Source organism: Propithecus coquereli, unplaced genomic scaffold (assembly GCF_000956105.1).
Source record: "Propithecus coquereli isolate 6110/MARCELLA unplaced genomic scaffold, Pcoq_1.0 Scaffold214, whole genome shotgun sequence".
In the NCBI taxonomy this organism is placed as follows: domain Eukaryota; kingdom Metazoa; phylum Chordata; class Mammalia; order Primates; family Indriidae; genus Propithecus; species Propithecus coquereli.
This window is the reverse complement of record NW_012146523.1, coordinates 3401650-3423903: the sequence shown is the minus strand read 5'-3', so window position 1 is coordinate 3423903 and position 22254 is coordinate 3401650. Positions and strand designations below refer to the sequence as shown.

Below are 22254 nucleotides of genomic sequence, written 5' to 3'. Positions count from 1 at the left end.
CAACTCTGAATATGGGCCTTTTTGAACTATCCCCCCCAAAAAAACGAAACAAAACCTAAGGACTTGCTCAAGCCAGATAATTACTCTTCTCCTTGGAATTTCCTGAGGTCTTTCCAAAGGTGGTTATGCCTCATAAATGAGAGGTGGACAGTGCATGAGCTCTGGTGTCAAACAAGCTTCCTGAAAGTCCCAGTTCTCTCGCTTATCACCCAAGGACACCTTGGGCAGGTCATTTAGCATCCCTGGGTCTCAGGTTTCTCATTTGGAAAATGATGCTCTCATCCACTCTACCTTCCTCCTTCCAAGGTGGGCAGGGACCAAACGAGCAAAAGCCATTGGGGGGCTGTGGGATTGGGAGATTTGAACTTGTGTTTGATCTGGAAAGTTGGTGGTTCAGTCATGGTTTCATAGCAAAGCATGATTGGATATATGACATTTCTGGAACATGAAAGCAAGTTTGGGTAAACAAATTGTAAGAAATCAGAACCTAAGCAATACAATATATGAAATGAGTCTGGGAACAATCTGTAAATTTGAGGAAAATTTAAAGGCAGCAAATAAACATATTTTTCCTTATTTCATTACATGAAGGGTTTAAGAGATCTTAAAGAAATACTTGTAATAAAATGGAAACATGCAAATGATAAATTAAAAACCTTCAGAGTAACTGATGACATGTATAATAGATGGTCAAAAGGAAATTAGACTACAGCTAGATGGGCTATGAGAGCATATGTAGTTACTAAATTTGAAGCAGAGATTTCTTTCTCCTCTGAGTTTCCCAGCATGCAAGGCAAAACAAGAAACATTATTGTGGGTACACATGACACTCACTCTCCATGTGTGGACAGAATTCATTTTTTCTATGGCACCACTTTTTCTTTGACCAAGTGCAATATTCCAGACAAAATTTCTCGTGCAGGATGCTTTATAGGTCAGTGTTACTACTCTATTACCCTAGCTCTTCATAGGAGAAGAGGATCAACAGAAAAGACAGGTCTGAGCCCAACTTCCAGAGTTTTCCAGTTCAGTAGATCTAAGTAGAAAGTCATATTTTTCAAAAGCCATCTTAATCTCTCTGATCATTAGCCAAGTTTGGAAAGCATTGATGTAGAGTACATTCTGATATCTTAGTTTGTGTTCCCCCAATAAGAGGGCATTGAGATAGGATTTGAATGCAAAGAGTTTATTTGGGAGGTATTTCCCAAATGTTTATTTGGGAAACAGCAATAAAGGAGTGGAAAAGTGAGAGAAGAGAGGGAAGACAGCAAAAAATGATGCCTCTCTAAGCCCATTATCAAGGTGTATGAGTGGAGCTCCATCTTTCTGGGGAAACTCTGCCATGCAGGGTAGGATACATGCTGCTAAAAGTGAGAGATCTTGGTGTCTATACACAAGTTCTCAGTAGTCATCAGTTGAAGCTGCCCCCAGAAAGTGGCAACTCCCCAGCATTCCCACCCTGCTGTGTAAGTGGCAAAGCGTGCTGTGGTGCCAGTTGAAATTTGCTTGTGTACGTGGAAATGGAAGGAGTGAGGACAGATGTGGCTGCCACAAAGCAATGCATCGACACCACCCTCACCACTATCCTAGGAGGATCCTTGGAACTAAGAACCATCATTCCATGATGAGGTATATATACATCTGCTCTGCCTAACAGCCTGGTTTACTTTAGGAATATATGAGATTTCAGAGCTGGGCCTAGGGGGACGGGTGTAAAAAAGGGATGAACCATTGTGGTCCCCAAACATCAGACTCTGCTAACTAGCTCAGCGAGCTAAGGCTTGCTTTGTTCCTCTGAACCTCACTTCCCTCTTGTGCAAACAAGAAAAATGTCTTTACTTATCCTCCTCCACTTATTATCATGGTTCTTAAGATGAGGCTTCATAAAACTAAAGGATGTTGCCTGAACTAGGCAATGCGATGTAGGTGGAGCAGAGGACATTGAAGACAGCTGGACTCCACTACCGCAGACCAGCTGTGTGATCCTGGGCTTAGTTGCTGAGCCTGAGTTTCCTAAACTGTAAAATGGAAAAAATGATAACATCTACTTGATAAATGTGTGGGAATTAGGAAAGGTAGGAACAGAACTTTGCACTATGCCAAGTAAATGATAACTGTGTTTGGGGAAAGATGGAATTATTTGGTAAGAGATTCTTTATTGTGACTTATGCACAGGGATTCTTAGTTCATGTTTTAATGTGAATATAAAAGTCTTGTCGATGGTAAAATACTGAAAATGTCAGTTTAAGTCAGTTCTGTTTGCCCCCCTGCCGCCCCAAAGCCTTGGGTCAGGTGTACTTTCCCAAGATTTTCTTCTGCCTTTCTCATTTTACATTCTCGTTTTGTCACTGCAGCTGGCTCCTACGGGAGCTCAGGGATTGGCAAGGTTGACTGTAGGGATAAAAGGCTTTGAGAGAAGACCGGCATCTTTCTGATATTTTCCTTCAGAAGAAATGTAGACAATCTCAAGGAAGAGGGATTTGTATGAATTAACCCCATCCTGCTCCCTGTGGGCCATTTTATTTAAAAATCCATTCAACAGTCAATGCCATTAGCTCAACAGATTGCTTGTTAATCCTTAGGCCAACAGCCAGGTTTCATATTGCCTTTCTTTTTATATACTCTTCTCTGAAAGAAAAAAGTGTTAATAAAGGAAAAATAGAAGAAAAAACATGGGGTTTTGGTCCTAACCCCAGAGAGACCCACAGAGTATTCATTTTAGGCCTACCTTTTAAAGTCAGATCCAGAGACCTTCTATTCATATCATTTGAATGCCTGAATATCCACAGGGAAAGAAAGTAAATGCATTGATTCTTTTGTGAAAGTAGTGAGCAAAATTCAGAGCATTTGTCAGCCAAAGAAGGAGCATAGTGCATGAAGTTGATCAACTCAGTTGCTGTTAGGTGACAAGTGTAAATGTTTTCCCTGAACTTGCGGGCAGCCTTAAAAATATATCTAACATTAATAATTTCCCAAGAAACCTGAAGTCTAGGCTATCCCTAGCCATACTACTGGCAAGTACACTTTGTTTTTAGTGTTCTTACGATCTCTTTTCCTGATGTTTTCTGAACCTAATTCCCTATGTTACCCCAATGTGCATGTGGACACACATACACATACACACACACCCCCCCCATGGCCATGCTTCTTAAGTGGCTCACACTAGCTTCTGGCTTTCTTAATGTTGAAGAAGTAACAGCTGTAAAAGTTGGTGACTTTCCTTTTTACTGTCACCCACTGATGAAACCGTGAAACTCTATGTCCATCTCGTTGCCTCAACAACGTAATTTCCCTGAATGGGAAAAAAAAAGGTCTTAGGCCTTGAGGAGTGCCCTTGGCTGGGTCTGTGTGACTCGCTAAGTCATTTGATGCATTTTGGACTATCCATATAACAAGTATGGACAAATATGGGATGAGGAACGCAGGTCCTTCCTTCTCAAATTCCGATTCACCTATTTGGATTTGGGAAAGAGTTGGGTGTTTACAGATGTGTGGTAATTGAGTTTGTCTCTCATTGGCTTTGTCTGGGGCAGACCCAGCCAACCTGATGAATCAGTGATACCATTTTGGGAAGCCAGGCTGACAAGAGCACTGGAAACAGAGAAGGGCATCATTTAAAAGTAGTCACTCTCCTCCTGCCAGCAGTGCCATACTCAGGGTTTATGTCGTTACTTAGGGAAACAAATGCTAATCGACTCTCCCTTTCCAGGAAGTTGCACCAGGATCATTCTCTCCATCTCTCCCCTCGGGAGCCAGGTCACGCACAGCATTCAGCAGGCTAGCTGGGGGCTATTTATAAAGGCACACAGATCCCCTCATCATATCCTTAAGGAACAAGAAGGTTTTTAGAATCATAGATAGACTTTATTATGACTCAGTGGTAATATAGTAGCCTTATATGTTATTCTGTTTCTTTGATGATTGGAAAACGATTTATCAGGAAAGGCAAGTGATGTCCTATAAGGGATATTGGATGGGGAATATGGATGCTAATCCCCAAGCCAAAGGTTTCAATTACAACATCTGTACAATAAATAGGTGAGATCATCCTTAGGACTCTTCCAGCCCTGACAAGGAGCCCACCTATCTCTAGTGACCTGGACAAATTTTAAGCAGAATTTTCTATTTCCCAGCTCTTACAGATAGATGAGTGAACTTAATGTATGAATTGAAAGTCTTGAGCCAATAGGGAAAACCCACCCACATCCCAGGCTGCCTTGTGCCTGTCAAAGTCAAACAAGAATTACTCTGAGGAATCAGAGAAGGACGTAAAAAAGAACAACGCGTACCTGGCAGAATTTGTATATCGGTGCATTACACTTTGCCGAAGTGTTCTTGAAACTTAAATCTTCCCTTACATAACTTTTCATCAGTTTGTTAAAAACGTTCCAGTTGGGTTGGCATGTTTTATGATTTTCCTTGCTTCAAACATAAGCACATTGTCAAAAATTAGACTAACATTCCCAGGTATTTTTGGATTTAAAAGGCTGGGGTTAAAAGGAGAAGGTTGAGAAAAGACATTGTTATTTGAAACATTTAGAAGGTAAGATGGCATGTGCCTCAGACGATGAGATGATAGTTAATTTCAAAAACCTTACAGTCCAAAAATAGGTAGCTCTCCATGAATATAAACATATACAAGGGTCTGGAAAATTAAGGAACAATCTGGGAACAAAACTGAAGTGTGCACGTTGGACTTTTTTCTGTACAGACGTGAGCCTCAGTAAGTTCTTCCACTGACTGGTCACATATACTGTTGGTCTGGTGGGACAGAGCATCTCTGCAAGCTGATAGGAAGAGCACTTCCTCTGGTCGTGAATGGGCCCAATAGCCTGTTATTTGTTTAAAACGAACAAAAAATTAATTTTCTCCTCCAATGGCTTACAGATAATTCGTGGCAAACTAACTTAAAGTTTATTTTTTTATAAAAGCACTTAGGGCACTGTTAACTGATAATCTACACATAGAATTCAAGCAGGGGAATTATTAACCTATGAAACACCTCTTAGCTCTATGTATATGGAGAATTTCAAACTAAATATGTGGGAATTTAACTTTCCTGCATCTGAACAAGGATATGATTTATACAACACTCTTCAGAGATTTTTTTCCTTTATGAATACTTTTACTTGACTACTGCAACTGGCCATTAGGAAAAAAAGCTGTTATTGGTACAGATATGAAGATTATTTTGGAAGGAGCAGCCAAGAATGGATTATCTAATTTTTGAAAGCTTTTACAAAATGAAATGTGACTAATACACTCAAATAAACACAATCAATTTAATTTTTTAACAGATTGTCTTAGCAAAGGCTTGATTTTGCTTATTCTTTAGGTAAAAAAGTACCTGTATTCAGTTCAGTTAGGTGTCACTCTATGGTAGCACTTACAGAGATACATTACAGCATTGTCCTCCAGGGGGCGTTAATTCTTCAGCAAAGCTTCAATTGCACTGGAAAGACATTCAAATTCAGTTAGCAAAAGCAGACAGTCTGGCTTCCGTTTTACTGGGATGCAGGAGTTCTAGGGCCCATATCCTGAATTTTACATCTGGGAGTTATCTCAGGCTTCTAGACTAGATCTTACACTTTTTAGGAAGTCTAAGGTGGGTATGAAAAGCCCATGGCCCTGGAGTGTGTGCTGTGAGCCTAGTCTGGCCACATTGCTCTGAGTGGCTTGCTATGGGTCTTGGATGGGCTGACCCTGACTCTCTCCAGCAAACCTTTAGAGAGACTATTGTTACAGATAGGGACTCGAGAGCTTTCCAAGGGCAGAAAGGACTCCTAGAGGCCCAAAGATAACCTAATATGGGTTGGAGAAGGCCACATGCTTCAAAGTGGCAGAGGATCCCTCTTTCCTACATCAGTCTCACAAAGGGTTATTTTTAGATGGAAACATCACTTAGGAGGCTGCAAACCTATCGGTTTGAGGAATCAGCAACTTGAGGTAGTAAAGTCTATGATTTTAGGGCAGCATAGTGCAGTGGGTATGAGGTCCATAGGTTCTGGACTTGACAGGGTTTCAAATATTTGGTATACTTCTTATAAACTCTAGGATCCTGAGCTAACTACTTAATGCCCGTGTCTCTGATTCCTCATTCACAAAAGTCTGTCTCATAGGTTAGTTGTAAGGATTAATTAAGACAATCCAAAGAAAGTACTTGGTACACAGTAAGTGTTCCATAAATGCTATCAGTTCTTATTATTCCTTAGTCTGGAACCGATGCCCACGACACAGTTCCAGCCTTGTCTTTCACTTCTCCCTTACACAAACTCCTTCTTTCATCCCCAAAACATCCCTATACTTTTATTCTTTGCTACTTCTGCTTCTTCTTTCTTCCTTGCCTACATAATCACCTCATGAGATCCCACTCAAGTTTCAAGGACTATCTGCAATAGTACCTTAAAACCACCCCCACCTCCACCCAATGTGCTTTCTCCTACCTCTGACAAGTGACAGGAACACAATATCTTGGTTATGTGGCAGATGCACAGGTTTATATGTTTTTCAAAACTCAGAACTGTACACTTAACATGGGTGCGTTTTTTAACACGTAAATTTTACCTCTATAAACCAACCCAGTAGGAAAGTAATGAGAAGACCTGATTTTGGAGACAGAAAGACCTGGTTCAAATTTAAGTTCTAATACTTTCTACCTGGCAAGTCATTGAAACTTTTTCATTTCCAGTTTCCCCCTATGCAAACAGAGCAGTTGTCACTTTTTCCTCTTGTAATAAGGGTTAAGAGACTCAATAATAGTATAAAATGCCTCACACAGTGCATGCACACAATTGATGCTACGTGATTATTAGGACTGTCCTTCCTAGCTTAGCTATTTCCATATTTGTCACATGCCCCTGTCCAGCAGAAGGTAATCTTGAGGACAGGATATTTGCTGTCTTTTTCTTTTCCCTTCTGTCTAGCATAGCATAGAAGCACAATAAGTATTTGCTCACTGTAGCTAATCATACCTATTTTTGAAAAGTCAGTGCCAAAAGGCATCCTGACTTAAGCCTTTGCAGAATGCCACACTTGTGTACAATCACCTAGTAAGGCTCAGTATTTTAAAGTCTGAGAGACACTTAACGTGGTCGATAATTCAGCTATGGTTCCCCAGTGTACAGTAGGGCTTAATAACACATTTTTCATTATGATCGTTCTTCAGGTTCACAAGGATTGTGTTTTTCTTTAGAACAAGGGAAATGACTGTACTGTTTTCTTGTCCAATAAGTCACTCCGTTTTCCATGGTTCAAAGTTAAACTTTTATTTGGTTTTAAATTAAAAAAATAAATTTCATTATTAAATAGTGAGATGGATCTAACTAATGTTCAGATAGTAGCTTACTCAGGAATATACCACCAGGGGTACAATTAAGGGGGTAGGTCACCTAAACTAAAATTATTTGTTAAGTTGTAGTGTTTGTTAAAAGTTCAATAGTGCCATAATTCAAAAGAAACTGAAATACAAAGTTTTAAATGTTTACAATGGATGGGAGAAATAAACCACTTATTCTACTGCAATCACAAACTACTTTCTTTCTCATTGCCAGTTTGGACACTATACCACAGTGCTAATGTCATCGGGTTCATCTGCTTTCTTTTGCCTGCTTGGCAGGGATTTCAAGTATTCAAGGTGTCTCCGGGCATCCTCCTGATTTTGCCTCACATAATATACCACATATGAGATCACCATGGTGAACCAGCCGAACATGGTGACCAGCATGGCATAATCAGTAGTTTTTTTAGGGAGGTTACAAAGGTCAGCATCGTTGGCAGCATTGAGGAATGGTCTCCCGGCGTGTTCATCCAACACGGAGGTCTTACAGATCACATTGTGGGCTGTCTCGTGATTGGACGCCATGCTCCTCAGAACTTGCTGTAGAGTACAGTCGCAGTGCCAGGGGTTGTTGGCGATTCTGGCCCTGGCCTTCAGGTTATTGAAGGCATTTTTGTGCACACTTTGAATCCGGTTGTCGGACAAGTCCAAAGTCTGCAAGGTTTCAGCTACTCCTTTAAAAGCATGCTCATCGATAAACTCTATGCCATTTTTGGACAGGTTGAGAACTTTCAGTTGATGGAGGTCCTTAAAAATCTCATTGGGGATAGATGTGATCTGATTGGAGTCCAGATACAGTAAGACTGTTTCAGGAGGAAGATCTCTAGGTATTTCCTTGAGATTTGCATTGCTACAGGTGACATTTAAACCCCCAGAGGAAGAACAAAGACAGCCCTTGGGACACATACTGGCAGAATGAAAGCACAGTATCATAAGAACAAAACTTTGTAGGAGGAGACACATGGAGAGGGAACGGGTCAGCCACAGGTCTACCAGATTCATGCTGGAATGTCAGCATAATCACGAGCCCATTCCTCATTTACTCCAACGCGTGTGGCAATGGTTCCAGCCCTGTCCGCACCGTTGATTTCCTTCTTGTGTGGTTCAAAAGGCTGCAACTAACACATGTGTCTCTTCATTATTCCTGTCCTTGCTTGGGCACCTAAGGAAAAGGAAACAGATGCAATTAGCTCTTTTGCAGAGGGAGGTGCATTGCAATTAAAGGTGCTATCAGATGTCTGGCATTCTAAGTGAGGAGGAGGGTTCATTATACAGATAATTTCCATCAAAACCACTGGGAATTATCTGTGAAATGGGAGTCTCCTGCTCAAATCCCAGGTGCTGGCGGAGAGAACCGTCAATAAATGGAAACATTTCCGAATTCTGTTGCCTTGTTTTCAGTTGTGCAGAATTAGAGCTAGCACCCCCTGTTTCTCTCATCTCTACTGCTTCTCTCCACATCCTGGACCTCTTCTAAATTCTACATCAATAAAATTTAATTACATCTTTCATTCTTTCTACAATAACAGATGCATTAATACAATTTAGCCCTGTACTTGGGCAGCAATGAGAAATAATACCAATATTTCATGGTTAATGACCATAGGCAGGAATATCTGTCATGGCTTTTGAATGGATGTCCAATTTGGGATATTGTCTCTAAAGTAACATCTTACTTGATTTAAGAAAGGAATAAATGCATTCTAGCCTTCACAACAAAATATTGCTGGAGGCTGACAACCCAGAACCTCCAGAAGAGTTGCCTCCCTTGTGACCTTCTGAAATTACATTATCCCAGGGAGGAGGCTTTTAACTGAATTTCCAAAGGATTCTCTCTCTGTTTTCTAAACAACAAATCCCCTCCCCAATATATCTTCAAATATGACACACATTTATAAGACTTTTTTTTTATATAAGAGGAGAATTAAAAAAGACTAGCCTCTAAGAATTTCCCAATAGACTATTTTTTCTTTCTCCTCTCTCTCCCTCTCCCACCATATACACGTGTGTGTGTGTGTGTGTGTGTGTGTGTGTGTGTGTGTGTGTTCGTGTTTGCGGGGGCCACAGAAATTATAAAATTAAGTGATATAAGCAAGGTTACAAAGCTACTCAACAGCAGAGGGCAGAGATGAGAATATAAGTTAACCCTTAAAACTACCCTCCAATATAAAGACAGGCACACCTTTGGGACCAGTTCACAGAGCAGATGAGTGGATTTCAGACAGATTATGTGACTTGCCTTGCCCAAGGTTAAACAGCTTGTAGGTGTAGAGACAGGACTCAAGCCAAAGTCTTTGTTCTGACTCATTACTCTCCTAACTCTTTCCACTGTCCTCACAGTTCTCTTCTGATCCCATCTGCTCTATGAGGATAGTCAGGATCCAGCAAGCATTGCTTGTGATTTCTGATGCTGTTATGTTGCAGCCCAATCCCTTGTGCTGTGGATATTGCTCTAAGTTGAGGACCCCATGGAGCTCAATTGAAGGGGCCCTCTGCATTGTGGAGGGAATCCATGCCTAACTGAGAAGATTTTCTCCCAGGATCCGAGAAACAAGGAGAGCATTCACACTCCTTTTACAGCAGGGAGAAACAAACAACTTTCTGCATGAGCAACAAATGACTTTCTGCAAACTTATCTTTTATGAACATCCCCGATGGATAAATACAGAGGGAAATGACTCCAAATGTTACCAAACTCACAGAAGAGAAGATTAATGTGAGCTGAAAACATAATGAACTGTGTTGTTAATCATGGAATAAATGAGATTAGCAACAGCAGAATGGAGTGGATGTGCTTTTAGAATCCCGAGTCCCTTAAATGCCAGAGAATGCTAAAGTACTAAGCCATCTATCAACGGCTCTTTTCATTTGCAGTGAAAGTGTCCTCCCTTTCATGTTTTCCTTCAAAACTGCATGGCATGGCATTTGGGGACTCTGGGGATGATCTAGATGGGAGAGAGAAAAAATAAACAGGTATGGAAGGGAAGACACTCAGAGAAGAAAGAGAGGAGCAGAAGGACAAGGCAAAGGATGCTAGGAAGAGGGCATAGAAAAGATAGAGGAGATGGGAGAAATGACTGTGATTGTAGAGAGTATGGGGGGTCCACATCAATCAAATGACTCCCATTCACTGAGTGTGAGCGACCAGCCCAACACCTGCTGAAAGGTGAGAAGCCTTTTTTGGAGGACACATGTCACATTTCTCCTGAGACGGATTAAAACAGTTCAGCTGTAGAAGAGTGTTCTCTAAGAAAGTTTCGTGAGGGCAGAGACTTTTTTCTGCCTCATGCAGAAACAACAGAAAGTAATTATAAAGTGGAAAATACACTGGGTTTGTATCCTAGCTTTAATCCTTATTAGCAGCGTGCCTTTGGGGAGGTTATGCAATCTCCCTAAACCTCACTTTCCTTATCTTCATATAGAGATTGTAAAAGCACCTAATTACAAGGTTGATTTGAGAACTATATGAGATAATCCATGTAAAGCACTCAGCACAGTGCCAAATAGGTAGTAAAACCTCAATGCTTGTCAGCTATAGTTACTATTATTATTCCTGAATACATTCTCAACACCTAGCATAGTGTTTCACATATAGTAAGGGCTAAATTATCCATTGTATGAATGAAGCAATGAAATAATTAAAGAGTCTAGCTGTGACTTTTCTTCTCCACGGTAATTATTTTTATTAATATTTTGATATAAACATTGGCTCATCAAATGTCTACTGCTTTTACATGTTAACATGGTAGACTTTCTTTGGAAAAGTCACATAAGTGCAGGTTCCTAGGAGATGGAAGGAAGGAAGAATGGAACTCTTTCTCAGCAGGCTCCTCTAGACTTTGTCATGGTTTTTCCATAATGATCAGTCCAATGGTCATGGTTACAGATTAGAAGTGTTTAAGACATAGCTTGAGTTCTCTACATCAGATTGCAATCCCTCTTGAGAAGGAATCTGTGATCCCCAAACGGTCCACCTTACACTGGATGGAATGTTTGTGAGGAGCATCACTGCAGAGCATCCCTTGCATTGAAAGAGGTTGGATTCAAACTAAGTATTTCATTTTCTCTCTATGATGTTTGATAGAAGGTGAATAAAACCTTCTGGGATTGGCTAGATTGCTAGCCACTATGACTCAGCCTCTAGAGTCTTCACCTTCAGCCACGATAAAGTGACAAAAGGTGCAGGATGTAAAATTGCTGAGCCCTTGGATGTTGCTATGGTCTGAATATTTCTGTCTCCCACAAATTCATATGTTAAAATCTAATCCCCAATGTGAAGATATATGGAGGTTGGGCCTTTCAGAGGTGATTAGGTCATGAGGGCAGAGCCCTCTCAGGGTGGAATTAATGCCTATACAAATGAGGCCCCAGAAAGTCCCCTCACCCCTTCTGCCATGGGAGGACACAGAGAGAAGATGGCCATCAAGAAACCAGGCAAGGCCGGGCGCGGTGGCTCATGCCTGTAATCCTAGCACTCTGGGAGGCCGAGGCCGGTGGATCATTTGAGCTCAGGAGTTCGAGACCAGCCTGAGCAAGAGCGAGACCCCGTCTCTACTAAAATAGAAAGAAATTAATCGGACAACTAAAAATATATAGAAAAAATTAGCCAGGCATGGTGGTGCATGCGTGTAGTCCCAGCTACTCGGGAGGCTGAGGCAGAAGGATCGCTTGAGCCCAGGAGTTTCAGGTTGCTGTGAGCGAGCTAGGCTGACGCCATGGCACTCTAGGCCAGACAACACAGTGAGACTCTGTCTCAAAAAAAAAAAAAAAAAAAGAAAAAAGAAATCAGGCAACAGGTCCTCACCGGACAGCAAATTTTCTGGCACCTTGATCTTGAACTTCCTGGACTCCAGAACTGTGAGAAATAAATTTCTGTTGCTTTAGTAGCACAAATAGACTAAGGCAGATGTCCAGGAGGCAGACATCAAGGTCAAAAATATTGAGTCAAGGTCATCTTCACCAGAGAGGATGGAAGAGCAGCTCTCTACTTCATGATACTGAATCACCAGTTTCCAAAGAGACCATCAGTTTGACATTGCCTTAAGTCTCTGGATAGGTCAATACTGGCTGTTGAAAAAGGAGGATGAGGAGATGTGCCTCAGAGAAAAAAGGTGGACATTCTTCTGACATTGGCTATCATCCAGCAGAGTACAGCGCTAAAGAAGAGCTTGAAAATCTAAAACTCCCTCCTGCTCTGTTTCAAATCAAATCCACACAAACCCAAGGCAGTAAACAAGCTATATTGCTGGGCAGAAAGAGTGCCTACTTACCAACTTCAGAATGTGTGGGCAGAACATAAACTAGGGCCTGGGGTCACACTGGTGATGGCATAAACAGCCACAGCAGAAAATGCTGTCCTTTTGATAAGGAACAAGACCCACGAAAGGGACAGACCAAGTTAAACAGCATATTTTCTACCTCCTAACTCCCCCTTTGCAATTCTCAACTCATTAGACTACCTTGTTCTCATCCACTCATTCCCTTTAAATGTGTCTGGGTTAACCAGGAAGCCATAATGTTTCTGGATGTGCTGTTTAGATGTAGGCTGTGCCCCAGAAGAAGAACATTTTATCCCCAAACTCAGGCCTTGCTTGTATCTTTTTGCCACACAGGTTGCTGAGATATAGCAGTTAATGCTGGGACCGAGTGGCAACCATCAAATATAGTTTCCAGAAGAAAAAAAGTTCATTGAGCAGCGTGTTCATTCAGCAATGTGTTCATTCAGCGAGAAGACAGTTTATTCAGCTGATTAATAGCTCTGTCTTGCTTCTTTCTTCTCATCATTAAAGGATACTTAGGGACACTAAAGGGTTCCAACCCAAAAGCTTTTATTAACCCTCTGAAATAACTGAGTGTACCAATTCAGAAAGAAATACCAGATACACCAATTTCTTCTAATTTTATAGTCTATGTAACTTTGCTACGAAACAGGAGGATTTGATTAAAAAGTAAAACAGTAAAACGTAGCAAAACAGGAAGGCCTTTTAATTTACAACACAAAACCGGTGGAGGGGGAACCCTCATACATTTAATTATTTAAAATTTAAAACTTCTATGTGGCAAGAAGGTAAGGCCATACACAAAAATCAAAAAGCAGATGAGAAAACAAAGGGCTGATGTTTTTAATATACAACGTCCTTATAAAGGAATAAAAAACTAATATAAATGAAGTGAAGAGCCAGGCACAGTGGTATGAACCTATAGTCCCAGCTACTTAGGATGCTGAGGCAGAAGGATTGATTGAGCCCAGGAGTTCAAATCCAGCCTGGGCAACATAATGAGGTCTCATCTCTTAAAAAAAAGGGGTGGTGGGAGGGGGAGCAGAAAAACAATATACACTAATGACAATGTATATAATGTATACTATGTATACAAAATAAATCACATGAAAATATTCTTGATCTCACAGTAAAATAAATTCAAGTTAAAGTACCTATCATCATGGTTAAAATTAGGAAGATGATCTAGTCTCAATGAATGTGTGGAGAGAGAAGCACACTCAAACACTTGAGAGGATAAATTGGTACACTCTTTACATTAATATATGAGGATTTCAAGAATATCTATCAAAATTCTTAAATTTAAGAACAAGCTTGTGCTGATGTTAAGATGTCCAAAGATGACCCCCAAAAGCAGCTTGAAAAAGAATATAGTATAATTACATTTGTGAAAATGCTTTTAAAGGAGATAAATATGCAAATATGTGTCTGTGTGTGTGTATATATATATATATATAATATGTTTACACATGTATAGGTCATTTCCAAAAGGATATATCAGTAACTATTAATAACAGTTACCTCTGAGTGAGTAGTAGAACTGAGGGGCTGTCGGGGTGAAAAGAGGAATTGTTTTTTTTTTTATATCCTTCTTTATGGTTTTAACTTCTTCTGGTATAAAAGTGTATTTTATTTTATAATAAATTAAAAAATTTAACAACATAAAGGGACTAGAGATTAGCCAAAATAACTAACCCAAATTTAATACCTCAGAAAGTAAGTGTTCAGTCATGACAGAGTTGGACAATGTTGGCCAAGAGGGCAAAGGCAAATGAGAAGACAATGGATTTTTAAAAGCAGAACATGTTTCATGATGAGAGACTGAATACACAAATGGACGATGGGCTAACCATATATAAAGACAGAACCCTGACCCACAATCTGCAGCAATCAGCCATGGAATACAAACCACAAGCTCTATAGCAATTGGCCAAATCATCCAGGGCCTGATTAATGACTGAAGATTCCCTAATTTTTGACCCTGCTTCCACCTTAGGACTAACCAGAGAATGCCAACGATGCACCCATAACCAATCTCAGAAGATGTTCTTCTAGTTAGCCCGCCTTCCACCTCCTCATGCCAACAGCCTCTAATCAAGGCATACCTAAAGCCTTCCTTTTTTCCCACTATAAAGCTTTTTACACTCCCTGGCCTACATTAGAGTCTCTGCCAAATGCAAGGGATGGTGACTGCCTTCCTTGATATAGAAAGCTCTGAATAAACAGCATTTGCTTGTTCTCATTTGGGTGGTTTTTGTTTATTTCCACAAAACCTAAAGTTTTAGTACTTGGTCTTTTCCATAAATAGTTTATACTTTCCTATAAAGTGAGTATGGGTTGCATAAGCCATCATGATGTCTGTGTGATTGTAAATAACTAGAGAGAGTTGGGACCTGAATAATTCAGGTGAATAAATTGCGTAGGTAATTCTCACCACTGCTGCTCTTTGGGATCACGTTTGTAGATACAACTCCTTCATTCACATCTTTAGCACTGAGTGTTGTCATGAATTTTAGTTCTGTATTTCCATTCACAATTACCTACCATAGGAAGAGTCCATCAGGGCCTCAAACTGGGCATATCTAAAAGTAAAATCATAATTTTCACCCTTCAGCTCCAGCCAATGACCTCACCCCTCCATGATAAGCTACCCTTTCTTCCTTCTTGATTTCTTGAAAAGTTTCATTTTCATTCTCCCCTCTACCTGCCCCTTGCTTTGCATTCCCATTGCCTCTTTCCTAGTTCAAACTTCCATCTTGTTCTGAAAAAGCAAAAGCCTCCTTCCTAGACTGCTTCCGTCAGTCTCTCTCTGCTTCCATTCTTTTCCCTCCCAATGTCAGGTTAAAGTAGTGCTCTGACTGTGTCATCCTGTTGGTCAAAAAGCTTTAATGACACCTGGTGGCTCATAACAACCTCCTTTTCCAATTGTACCTCACATCACACTTTCTTACATAGACCGAGTAACCTGAGCTCAGTAAACATAGCTTAATGACAAAGCTGATGATGAAAGGTACTTTACCCCACAAATAGGAGATTTATTAGAAGCCATACCAGCTGAGGATCTCTACAACTTGGAATAGCTTTCCTGATTTCAAATCCAATTATGAAGATCTGGCCCATGAGTCATTTAGGTGCCCATTAATAACAACAGCTGTGATCATTTAATCAAGGATATGAACTGACAAGGCAGGCAGATACATGAGGAAGAGCAGATCCTTATATTTAACAGGAGCATAATCTGGTTGCAGATCCAAAATTGTTTAAGGCAGCGCACTTCTGAAATCTCCAAACTCTCCTTTCTCTAATATCCTAGCCTCTACTGTATTATTTACTATTTCTACTTCAAGTTAAAGACCTCAGTTTATCTTCCCTACTACTTGACCATGAGGTTTCAGAGCATAGGGTCAGTGTCTTACCCATTTTTATACCCTCAGTTCTCCTGGTAAGAATTTAATAAATATTTATTGAAAAGAATAAGGATACATTCTCATTTCATTATAAAACAGCTGTCATTTACTTGACATTATTACATGTCCAGTATTGATTAAGTGATGAACTCATCTAGCAGGATGGTAAAATTGAAATTCTAACTAGGTTCCTGGTTAAATGGATGTAGAATTCCAAAGGGTGGGGTTAAGTTACCACATGAAGCTTGGCTGATACATGTTCTGTGAGTCTAACATCTCCTCGCCTACTTTGAGGATAAAAAGGGTCAAAAGGTACCTACCCTGTCATCTCCCCAAGTGACCCTGGAGCTAGACCAAGATCCAGCTCCTAGAACAAGATCCAGGTTAACCTGTTGTTTGAAGATGGAGTTGGTGAGGAGCTGGGGGTGGTTTGATGTTGTGGTGAGCCAGCACCCCCAGAATTTGTCAATAAGGGATGGGAAACTACTTCCTATGGGTCAGACATGCTCACTCGGCGGAAAGAGATCCCTAAAGGGAAAGCATGTTGGGTCTTATCTCACCATCCCATAGGATTCCTTGGTAGGGCAGAGGGACTCCAGCAACTGTAGGGTCAGTGCTCAAATTCCGGGGAAGTGATCATGTGGAATATATCTGCTACCAGAGTCAGGGGAGCCATGTGTGGGAAAGACATGAAAGAGCTTCGGAGAAAAACACCAGGTCCAGACACCATGAATCCTCTCATCCCATTCTACCTCCCGGAGCTGCTGGCACCCAGCTATGCCCAGCTGTGGGTGGGGAGGGATGGAAGGGCAGAGAGGAGAGATCAAACTGCCCACCCTACTTCCTTTCCCTTTGAGCCTGAAACAGAGGGAAGGGGAGAACAGGTGAATATTAACTGAAATTCAGAATTTTGGTTAATCTCTTGAACTAGACATTTAAATGATGATATTTACATTTAACTTTGGTTTACATTAACTGAGTTCGTGACTTAAAATATTGGTAGGACAATGTATTTATCCTACACAAGATTATAGGGCTGACTGAAGTTTGCATTTAGGGACTAGAGAAGATGATCAAGACAATAGAGATTAAAGAAACAGTTGGAGGCAAAAAGTAAAGTTGCATTTTATTCTTGTTACATATATATCACCTTACACAATCCTCACAACAGCCCTAAATGGTAGTAATTGTGACCCTTGCACAGAAGAACAAAATGAGGCTTAAAGAGGTTATGTAACCAACCCATGGTAACAGCTGCTAAGTGACAGAGGCAAGACCTTAACTTTGGCTTCCAGAGCATGTGTGCTCAAACATGGTGCCATACACAATTTTACACCTAAACTATATATTTTTTTCCTTCTCAACTAATTCCACTAAGATGTGGAACAAGGACTGAGATGGATTTTTCATTGAGGAAATTGCCGAATGCTGAAAAGAAAGACTAGTTGGATAAGGAGAGGGAGGAAAAAAGAAAGACTGAAGTATATATCTAAGTCAAAAGCTCTAAAATTATACATTTGCTTACATTTGTGAACTACTTTAGATGATTGTGGAGCAAGTTCACAGATACACTATCATTTGGTTATATCTAAACATCCCTGTGAGATACACATGGTGGACATCATTAGTCTTATTCTAGTATAGTAGAGTGACTTACAGGATGGAAATTCCTCAAAGTCACATAACTGGTTAGCAAAAGTACAGAACCTGGATTTCAGATGTCCCCAGAACAGGTCCCATTCAACATGCATGGGATTACACATCTCTTTTCCAGGCTACTTTTTTTTTTTTTTGAGACAGAGTCTCACTCTGTTGCCCTGGCTAGCATGAGTGCCATGGCATTAGCCTAGCTCACAGCAATCTCAAACTCCTGGGCTCAAGCGATCCTACTGCCTCAGCCTCCCGAGTAGCTGGGACTACACGCATGCGCCACCATGCCCGGCTAATTTTTTCTATATGTTTTTTAGTTGTCCAGATAATTTCTTTCTATTTTTTTAGTAGAGACGGGGTCTCGCTCTTGCTCAGGCTGGTCTTGAGCTCCTGAGCTCAAACAATCCACCCGCCTCGGCCTCCCAGAGTGCTAGGATTACAGGCGTGAGCCAACTCGCCTGGCCTCCAGGCTACTTTTTGATATAAAAAGTCTGTAAACACAAGTGTTGAGTTTGAAATGCCAAACCAGCCCTCCGGTGACCTTTTCCTACAAAGTTTGGGAAAATCAAAGGTTGGGAAAATCTCCTGTTAGAATTTCTTAAAGGCCATTCTGACACAAAACTTTTATTAGAATCACATGAAATCCATTTGTTCCAGATCTTGGTCGGTTTGGGGACTGCTTTTCCTCTTTTGAAACTTATTTTGCAAAATAAATCTTTAAGAAAACTCTCAACGTTTTGGGAAAAAACTGACTTTTCTAAATGCACTGCCTCCTTCCTACATGATCTAATGCTCTTATATCCTCAGAGTGGATTTACAAGTTCTTCCTGTCCATGAATCCACTGGAAAAACAAATTTTAAAAATACACTTCTTTTTGAGCCCGGCCTGCATCCCTCTGTGAGTACGAAACACAGAATAAAGATACCACTATGTCTTTGGTAACATCTGTATTTATTATGCAACATGCTGCATGTTTATAGGGAGACTGAGTGGGAAACTATCCATCTTGGTTTCTTTCTGTTTCTCTACTATTTTTTCCCAGCAAGTGCTTATGGCATTTACAACATGAGAGTTTTGCAAACTTTAAACACATAATCTACATAAATGTAGGCCCCCAAAAACTCACCAGAGTCTAAGATAAGTTGAAAGCTGCCTTTAGAAAGCCCTAACTTACGCTGAAATCAGTTGTATTTCCAAGTAGGATGAGTGATTGCTGCCATTTAAAAAAAAACAAAAGAAAACTTTCCCGCTTAACCCTGCATTACCTTTCTTACAACAGATGCTGTGATAAATATTCATTGGCATGGCAGGAAAAGCATAGGATTGAGATCCAAAACCAAGGTCCAGAAACTAAATTCAAACCTCAGCTTCCCAAAGAATGAATCCCAGAAATTTCACTCATACATCCATGCTTTTGTTGTACTAGGACTAACAACATTTATATCCACCTCACTGGTCTCATAGTTACAAGGATAAAATAAAATATATGTGAAATGTGCTTCAGAAATTGTCAATGACCATTCAAAGATGGTGCTCTACCATAGGCTTTAGTATTAGTTATATTCCTAAAATATCAGATCATTCTGTTTTGAGAGCCTCACATTTCTTTTTCTTAATTATAACCAACAAGGAAATGATTCTCACATGACCTAAACAATTCATGACAAAATATATTTAACCTGAATCTAATCAAGAAAAAAGGACCAGATCAATCCAGAACTTGAGGCATTTTACAGAGTGACTGATCCAGACTCTGAAAGGCCATTGATGAAAAACAAAAAAGCAAAATACAAAAACAAAGAAAGAAAATAAAACAACAATAAAAATAAACTTTAGAACTGTTCTAGATTGAAGGAAACGAGATGTCACAACTAAAGACAATGCAAGAGATCAAGTTTTGGATTTAAAGAAAATGCTAGAAACGGACACTACGGGAACAATTGGGGAAATTTGAATGTAGACTGTATGTTAGATATTAATTTTGTCAAATTTATAACTGTTTAACTTTATCATGATATGAGTGGAACAGAAATAATCCTTATTCCTAGGAGGTACATGCCGAAGTATTTTGGGGTAAAGTGTTACAACTGCAACTTTCAAATTATTCTGTAAAACAAACTATATCTGCCTACATAGAGAAAGGTAAAACTGAAGTGGCAAAAAATTAACAATTTGTAAAGGGAAGGTGATGGATGCACAAATGTTCATTGTACCAATTTTTCAACTTGTCTAAAAGTATCACATTTTTTCAAATGAAAATTTGGTGTAGGAGAGATTCTATTTTTTTTTTTTTTTAAAGAACTTCAAGAGGAGAAGAAATGCTTTTTTGGTGAAACAGGAAAGCTTTAGGAAATCCAGTTGGCCTTAGAGAGACACAAAAGGGAAACCCAAAGTCAAATAAGAAGCAATATGTTCTTCATGAGCTCCAGGACTAGATAAAGGACTAGTGCATTACCATATGAGACATGTCACTTACACTTGGTGGCAACATAGAGATCATGGCATGGGCACTTACTAATTACATATTCTCTCTGTTCCACAGTTTTCTCATCTGAACATGGGGGTAATAAAGTTCCCACCTCACAAAGGTATGGTGAGGATTAATTGAGGTAACACATGTAAAGCACTTAGAAGGGTTCTGTTATATGACAAACTCTCAGTAAGAGTTATGACTTCTACCATCATCATCATCATCGTCATCTCACACCTTGTCTTCTCTCTACTGTGACAATGTGCAGCCTACAGAGCACTAGCCCCGTCTTATTGCCCCCAGTCTTATTGTCCTTTTTCCTATTTTTTCTAGAGAGTCAATAATTGTATTTTTCATTTATTATTCACTTTCCTATGTTACTCCAAGGAGGATCTGAATGGTCCACATTCAAAGGCACAACTACAGCAGAATCATAGAATGATAAAGGAAATAAACTAAGTAATGAGGGAAAAGGATGAAGGGGATAATTGTGATGGTAGCTAAAATCTTATGGGCACCAACTATGTGAAAGGCTCTAGACCAAATACTTTGCTTTAAAGGTGGAAAGGAATTTTGCCCCAGGATGGCTCACATCCAGAGTCTTTCCATATCTAATTTAAATGATGAGCTCTGACACTTTTATGCTGATGATATTTAGATGTGATTTTGGACTTTGAATTGATGCTGCAATGGATTGAAACTTTTGGGGGATGTTAGGATTTGATGAATATATTTTGCATGGAGGATAAATGTGAATCTTTGAAGGCCAGAGGGTAGATTGTGGTAAGCTAAAAAATGTCCCCCAAAATATCTAGGTCCTAATGCCTGGAACCTGTGAACGTTACCTTTAATGGAAAAAGAGACTTTGTAAACGTGATTACGTTGGGGATCTTACGATGGAGAGATTATCCTGGATTATTGGGTGAGCCCTAATGTAATTTTAAGTGTCGTTATAGGAAGGAAACAGATGTAGCCACTATTTTTCCTAAGAATAATCACTAGGGAAAAACGATGTCTTTAAGTGTTCACCATTAAAAACTTAACTGCAAAGATATAGGTATAAAATTGTTTTCTCACTAAGACACTGTTATACCAAACAATTTAAAAAAGAATGAAACAATCTTCAAGTCCTGACAAAAAGATGTCAAGTATATATCACTGAGGGAAAACTTAACATGTATGATGCTGTCTGTGTAAGACAGAATAGAAAGGTCTACACACACACACACACACACACACACACACAGGCAAAAGATTTAAAAAGTTATGAAAAATAATAAAAAATTGATAATAGTCTTAGCTTTAGGGGATGGTTCTGGAGGCTGATGGAGTAGAGAAGAATTTTTATGTTTTATCTTCCACCATTGTCTACTGTTGCAGTCTTTTTTTTTACCATGAGCATAATCATAATAACAACCAGGTAATAAACAAAGGGTTTGGCCAGTAGGCATCGAATGATAACCTATCCTCTGCTAGGAGATACAGAAGATACGAAAGTGTATGAGACATGGCATCTGTCCTTCCCAGCTGAGCCGTCCCGGACAGTCATTTAAACTTTCTGAGCCTCAGCAAAGTGTACAGTAAACACCATAGGCCTGAAGCTAGATAAACCAGGTTCAATTTGCAGTTCTGATAGCAGCTGGGGGATCTTGGGCAAGACAATTAACTTTTCTGAGTCTCGGTTTCCTCAACTATAATATAAGAATAATACCTATTTCATGGGTTTCTGATATGGCTCTGATAATGCCTGTCTCCTAACAGGCACTTGACAAATATTATTGACTCTACATATGTCTTCAAAGGGATCAGAGTCACATTCAGATTTTCTGAGGGTTCTATGGAAAGTTAGATTGCTGAAAGTTCTTGAGAATCACAACAGGCATCAGGCTGTTAAAGGTTCTGCGAAGTTGCAGCAAAGTAACTATTAACCCAGAATATCCCAAATATACTTGGCCCCCTGCTGAAAACCTCCCCGTGTCTCATTACTTCTGCAAGGTAACCACCCACAGAATAAGACATTGCTAAATTCAGGTGTAATTGAAAAACATTTAATACTACCTCTACTACTACAACAACTAAGAATACTAACACACTCTCACTTTGCCAAATTA

General features: G+C 39.9%; 1 protein-coding gene across 2 annotated transcripts in view; it reads right to left on the bottom strand.

Annotated features, from left to right (window-relative positions):
• Positions 1 to 7239: 7239 nt before the first annotated feature.
• LRRC3B (leucine rich repeat containing 3B) overlaps positions 7240 to 22254 on the bottom strand; it is an 85454-nt gene continuing 70439 nt past the window's right edge. The window contains exon 2 of one of the 2 annotated variants that reach the window (XM_012644546.1): positions 7240 to 8498. In XM_012644546.1, the coding sequence (XP_012500000.1) occupies positions 7559 to 8338 (780 nt within the window). In that variant the 5' untranslated portion in view covers positions 8339 to 8498 and the 3' untranslated portion in view covers positions 7240 to 7558. The remainder of the gene's footprint in view (positions 8499 to 22254) is intronic. The other variant, XM_012644547.1, reaches the window with a different exon arrangement.